The 6,603-nt window shown below is 41.3% G+C and overlaps 1 protein-coding gene across 1 annotated transcript; it reads right to left on the bottom strand.

The window, feature by feature from the left end:
• Positions 1-1,697: 1,697 nt before the first annotated feature.
• Positions 1,698-3,010, bottom strand: LOC132418803 (peptidyl-prolyl cis-trans isomerase D-like). The gene is given in 2 exon segments (XM_060002793.1): positions 1,698-2,504; positions 2,678-3,010. Coding segments are annotated over 2 exon segments (1,113 nt in total). The 3' UTR covers positions 1,698-1,724.
• Between the last annotated feature and the right edge of the window lie 3,593 nt (positions 3,011-6,603).

The following is a 6,603-nucleotide window of genomic DNA, read 5'->3' on the forward strand; positions in this document are numbered from 1 at the left end:
CTGAACCAACAACATCTGCAGCATCGGGAACTTGTTAGTAGTTCCCAAATGAATCAGAAATTCTGGGACTGGTGCTCAGCGATCTATATTTTAGCAAGTCCTCCAGGTAATGCTTAGGGAACTATATCAGTCTAATCCAAGTCCTTTTGCACAAGGGAGATCTCTAAGGGTATGCTAGAAAGAAGTTTTCTTAAAGGTAAAAAATGAAAAAGAATAAATGTATAAAATCTAAGTCCAGAAAAGGCAAGAATAGAAAGATAGCTGCTGCCTTTTCTAGAGTTTGTTTTATTTAATGTTAGCAGAGCTTTTTTTTTTTTTTTTTTTGCATGCCCTATTAGATCTGGGTCAACTATAGCTTTCTGTAGATGCCATTTAAAAGGACACTTATACCTGCCTCCTTAGAATGAACCTAAGTGTTTACCATTGAGGCTACATTTGTGCCTTCTCTTCGTAGATGTATAAAACTTCTTGACTTTAACTGATTTTTTTTCTTCAGAAACATTAAAAATATTTCACGGATATATCCCAGTATTCTGGATAATGACGTGTGAGTTCAGTGGTCACCATTTTCAAAATGATACATTGCAACTTGATAAGTACTGACTGTAAAAGCCAAGATCTCATTAAACAAAACTGGAAATAGAAATGACAGGCATCCTGAATGGGGGTGCATATCTACATCAGTGACCATTCCAGTAGGAAAAAGTGCCAAAATCCTTGAAACCTCTCCCTTTGGTTTTGACTTTTTTTTCAGGATTATTAAGACATTTGAATAAAATAAAGCTTGAAAGAACTTTAAAAAGTATAAAGCACTATACAAGTAAAACTAATCCAAATAATAGCTAACCATTAATTGGACACCTTTCTGTGCTAGGCTGTATGCAAAGCATTTTACATACATTATCACAATCTCTCAGCAATTCTTCAAGGTAGGTAGTATTACCTTCATTTTACAAATGAGGTTATGTAACCTGCCCAAGGCCATATAATTAAGAAATAGTACAGGTGAAATATGAACCAAGATCTGTCATATTTAAAATCCTATGCTGCTAACCTCTACACTCATTGACTCAGCGCCACTTTCACTGCATCTATAACTATATCCACATGCATATATTTAGATAAATTTCAAATATAGCATATTCTCATTGTAGAAATTAAAACGTAAAAGATGTATTTAAAACAAAGAGTTAAACTCCCCTTTGCCATAATCCAACTGCAATTCCACTTTTATTCATATTTGAAATGGGCAAAATTCTGTTTGCCTCAACAGGAATATTTTCCTAGTGAAAGTGAAGCAGAAATGTTCTGAAAATATCTATTTTAATAGCTCCCCTGGAAAAAAAATGGTCTGTTTTAATTACAATAAATGGATTAGTTATCGCATTTCTTAAACATGATTCAGTGAAGTGCACTTCAATTTTTATTTTTTTTAAGTTTTCATCTGTTTATTCAAACAAGATGTATCTAGGAGTTTAAAATACGCTGGACACCATTATGCTTTGTGAGTAATGCAGACAGCCATTTAAAATGAAATCAATTTCACCATATTTTGTGACACTGGTCTATTAAGAGTGAATCCCTACGTATTCCTAGACTGTAAACAATGGGAACTGAAGTCTCAGAGGGATCACATTAGGGATCATACATAATAGACAAAATCCTTAAATTGTCTTATTCGCTTTATACAATCAATGCATACTTAAGCAAAACTGAATTCCTTATTAAGCAAACATTTTTGCATAAGGTGCCTTCTCTTTATCTTTCTGTGCCTTTATCTTTTGCTTGACTCTCAGCAATTCTGCCTGGATAGCTTTATCCTCTGGTGCAATCTCCTGAGCTTTCTTAAGATCAGCCAATGCTCGATCGTATTCTTTTAGTCCTTGCCATCCTTGGGCTCTACGGTACAGTGCTTTGGTATTTGCTGGATCTATTTCAAGGGCCTCCAAACAACTGTCGACTGCTCCCTGCCAATCAGACATCTTCAGTTTCCAGGCGCCGATATTCAGCCCGCAGCTCAAAGTGACAGGCTGCAGCTTTGCTCCACTTGCGTTCTCAGTAGCAGCCTTCGAGCCTTCCACATACCTTAAAACTTTTGTGTATTTTTTAATGGCCATCTCCCAGTTCTGGGATTTGAAACAAGTATTTCCAATGTTTTTTAAGTCTTCCGTTATTAGTAAAATTTTATGTACATCTTTTAAATCTATGTCTGCATCCTCTGGGAAGTCTGGATGACTGTCACCAGATCCATCCTTTGGGAATATTCCCCAATCATCCCCTTCCTTCAGTTCTCCGCATTCTGCAATAACGTACAATTTGGCAGGTTTCTCACCTTTCACCTCCACATTTTCCAGAATCCTTGCCACACCCATTCCTTTAATCACTTGGCCAAACACCACGTGTTTCCCATCCAAGTGAGGAGTTGGAACCGTGGTGATGAAGAACTGAGAGCCGTTTGTGTTGCTGCCTGCATTTGCCATGCTCAGTAATCCCTCTTTATCATGATGTCCATTCTTATAACTTGAATGGTGCAACATACCCCGATGGGGACATCTTGGAACAATGAAGATAAGAAGGCACAGGCACCACTAATGTCCTTTAGGAGCCTGGACATTAACCAGGTCTGCTAGTTGGCAAATCCCCTGACATCCCGGACATTAGCAGTGGTTTTGTTGCTCTTCTAATGGAAATTTTCATCTTCAAATTTTTCACCATAAATACTTTCTCCACCTGTCCCATTCTGATTTGAGAAGTTTCCACCCTGAATCATAAATTTCTTAATAATTCGATGGAAAGGGCATCCTTTGAAATGGAGAGGTTTCCCAGTGGTGGGTCCAATGCCTTCTTCTCCTGTACACAACATATGAAATTTTTCTGCAGTTTTGGGTACAATATCTGCAAACAATTCCAAGGCATTTCGACCAACTTGCTCCCCTCCTATGTCCACGTCGAAGAAGACTTGGGGGTTACTGGGGTTGGAGGGCTTAGCTTGGGGGGACGGGTGCGACATTGTGGCCCGCAGATGCGTTCCCGAGCGCCTGGGAACACCCCATGGCCGCCGCGCAGCCCGAACCCCCAAGTCGCTCCGTCTGCCAAGAACGGCAGCGCTGGCGAGACGCTTCCGACGGGGGTTCACAATCCGCGGCCCAACTTCTGGCGTCACCTCCCGACTTCCGCCGTCACCGGCCCACTTCAATTTTTAAAGCAAACATTTGGACTATTAAGATAGTACCAACTAAACTTGCTACTTGCAAAGCAAATGCTTTAGTTAGTTGAGCTGTCAATGTGGACACAGCCCAACATCTCTGTATTCCCATTCAGCTATGATTCCTCCTCTATCAGCTCTATCATGTGATAAATTAGTCAGAAGCCTGGCAGTCCATCGAGATTTGCTTCATTCACCAGCAGGGCAGGTGTATTTAACAACTCTTTGGCAGGAGCACAGATTGTTTTTTTCGGCCTGCTGAAAAAGATTCTCCAGTTGTCTTTAATGAATGCTGGCTTGATTCTAAGTTGGAGAATTCTCATGGTATCTCACAGTACCACATGTCAACATGAACAATCCATTTCCATACCCGCTACACTAATACTGCCCACCTGGACTTACAGCAACATAGCAGAGAATGAATTGGGTGAAACCTTGCCTGTTTTCTCCTCCATTCTTTTGGGCAATTCCTGTTCAGTAAGTTCCAAGCTGGCTCAGTGATATTTATTTATTCTTTGATGCTTTTGTCTGCCAATTAGAAGGGAAAGGTAGCATGCTGTCACCATCAACTTTTCCCTGCAATCAGCACAATGCACTGCAGTAAGTGACTGCCCCAGCTCACAAATGCCGAACCTTCATTCAGTTTTAATGCCCAACTTCCAAAATGTTGGCTCCAAAACCCAATATGCTCTTATTGAGTCATCCTGTTGCGAGGCTATTCAGAGCTTCTGGATGATTCCATTTTGATCCTTCTTTGTCCATAAGCAATAGGACTCTGACTAATTCTTGGCGGAGTTGTTATTCTGGCTGAAGATCACCTGAGCACATATTCACCTGTCCATGCCATTTGCTCAGGCTACATCGGGACTGCTCTATTCCAACGTGAAGAGAAGCAGTCCCAGAATCCTAGGATTAAAACCAAACAGCCTGAGTCTTAGTAAGGGGGTTAAAGACAGCCTTATCTTACAGGCCCCTCCGCCACCAAGATTTCTACAGGTATTTAAGACAGAAAGGACTTCTTAGTACAAATAGAGAAAGGGAGATACTTATACCATGCTTGCTATGTAGTCCATTAACAATTAGGAGCAAAAGCGTGCAGATCAATTTCCTAAGAAGGACAGAATTTGTAGACTCAAGAGCATAGATGGAAGGCTGACAGAGGCACTCTATCCACTAGGCTTTCTACTGATTCATCATCCCCTTAGTTTCTCCCCACTCCCACCCTGATACTTTCCAGTGATAGACACTCTCCCCTGTGCACTTCAAAATTGCTATATCCATCTGGAGGAATCCAGGTCCTAGTGGAATTGAAATTCCACTAGGTATACATATGTAATGTGCTACAATAGAATGGATGGAATAAGATAGATGTCAGAGATGATATTTGGATAAAGACTTTGAATCTGTGTAAAATATTAAATAATCATATTTCCACAAGATAAAACTGAAGGGGAGGCAGGTGGCTTCAGCATATCAGACATACACAGATGCTCCAAACATGAGAAGAAAACAACTCCCCTCTTACAAACAAAGCAAGCCTTTCTTGACCACATTTGTGAGCTGATCAGGGGGAAGTAATGAAAATTGCATAAAGGTTAATGGTTAATGGAACACCACCCAGGGAGTCCCAGGGAGCCTGCCACTCAAGGTTTAGGGAAAGGTGCCATATGTATTCAAGTGCTGGTTCAGCTGTGAGCACCTGCCACAATTCTGCTTTTATAGGACATGCACTGTAAGACAAGACTGAGGTGAGGAAAATCCCAACGTCAGTCGTCGGGAAGTTAGCAATGTATGGTGGCCTTGAGAAAGTGAACTGTCTACTACTGTTCCTTGATATAATAGGATAGGCAAGGGCTTCCCTGGTGGCGCAGTGGTTGAGAGTCCGCCTGCCGATGCAGGGGACACGGGTTCGTGCCCCAGTCCGGGAAGATCCCATGTGCTGCGGAGCGGCTGGGCCTGTGAGCCATGGCTGCTGAGCCTGCACGTCCGGAGCCTGTGCTCCGCAACAGGAGAGGCCACAACAGTGAGAGGCCCCGGTACCGCAAAAAAAAAAAAAAAAAGGATAGGCAAGGAGAAAGGTGGAAAAACTCTTTATCTTGAAAAAGATACTCTTTATCTGCAGGGCAAGGTGCCTCACTGATACCATAAGCAAAAAACCTGTGAGCACAAAGGAACTTTGTTGTTAGACGTTACCCCAGGCCTGGCTGTTAAGTTGGGAGAAGACAGAAAGGACAAGGAGGAAGAGAAAAACAACAGTTACGGAAGAATGACCATTTGTTCCACTACTGACTTGGATAAGAAAGAAAGATACCGAGCAGCCATATTCTACAAGACATATGGCTTTGGGCAAGGCTTTAACTCCTCTGAGCCTCAGTTTCTCATGAAATAAGGAGAGATCCTCTCAACCGACCCAAATAGTACTTTGAGAATGATCATTTACCGTTCTCTGTGAAAACACTCCCCTGCAAAGGTAAAGTATGTTTGTTCTTTCTGGAATCCATGAAGTCATACTCCCAACTATTTCTGTAAATAGAAGGGAAGGAAGCAGATCATTCTGATGTAGATCTTCCCTCCTCCCCACACCCTCTACACATACACAGACACACACACAGAACTATGCCCGGGGTGGAAGTAGTTACTGGATACACAAACCACAAACTTTGCAGAGGCATACAGCGCTCAAGTATGGTTCTGCACCTTCTATTTATGTGCTATCTTTTACTTTTTGTGCTATGTTTGTATCATGACTGAGAGCAGTCTAGAGGCTACTGGGAAGTAATTGGAGGTGTTTGGGTCATTTACTTGGAAAGCATGGCTACAACAGAGACGCAAGAGAGAAAAATTAAAAGATGGAAACGTAATTCCTGGAGAAAGAAATATTTTCACAATGATATAAGCAAGATTCCAGCTGGACCCTTGCTTCCCTGCTCTGCACCCCATTTCTCTTTTCCTAGTGTCATGTATACTCCTCACATCTGTGCAAGAGCTGGACAGAGGGTCAAGAAAGCCTACCTGCACACTTGCTGAGGAGTCACTGGGCCAAATTCTCACACAACTGACACTCCATTTTCTTGCAAAAAATATAAATGATTGCAAGTGATAGAGGTAGTAGCATTAACAAACTCATGCTTTAAGTAAATAATTTAGAGCCTTCAGCAACTTAAAAATGATTGGTAACAAATGACTTGTAATACATTTCACAATGCAGTATATTAGGATACAGTCTTTGAACATGGTGACCAGTTTGTGGGCATCCTGTCTGTATCACATATTTTAACATGATAATATACACTTCTTGTCCCCAATATGTATGTGAGCTACTTGAGGTTAATATTCACATTATCCATCTTTGTATTGTCTTAAGTGTCTAGCATAGTGTTGTATACAAAGTAGGTAGC

This window comes from Delphinus delphis, chromosome X, assembly GCF_949987515.2.
Source record: "Delphinus delphis chromosome X, mDelDel1.2, whole genome shotgun sequence".
Taxonomy (NCBI): domain Eukaryota; kingdom Metazoa; phylum Chordata; class Mammalia; order Artiodactyla; family Delphinidae; genus Delphinus; species Delphinus delphis.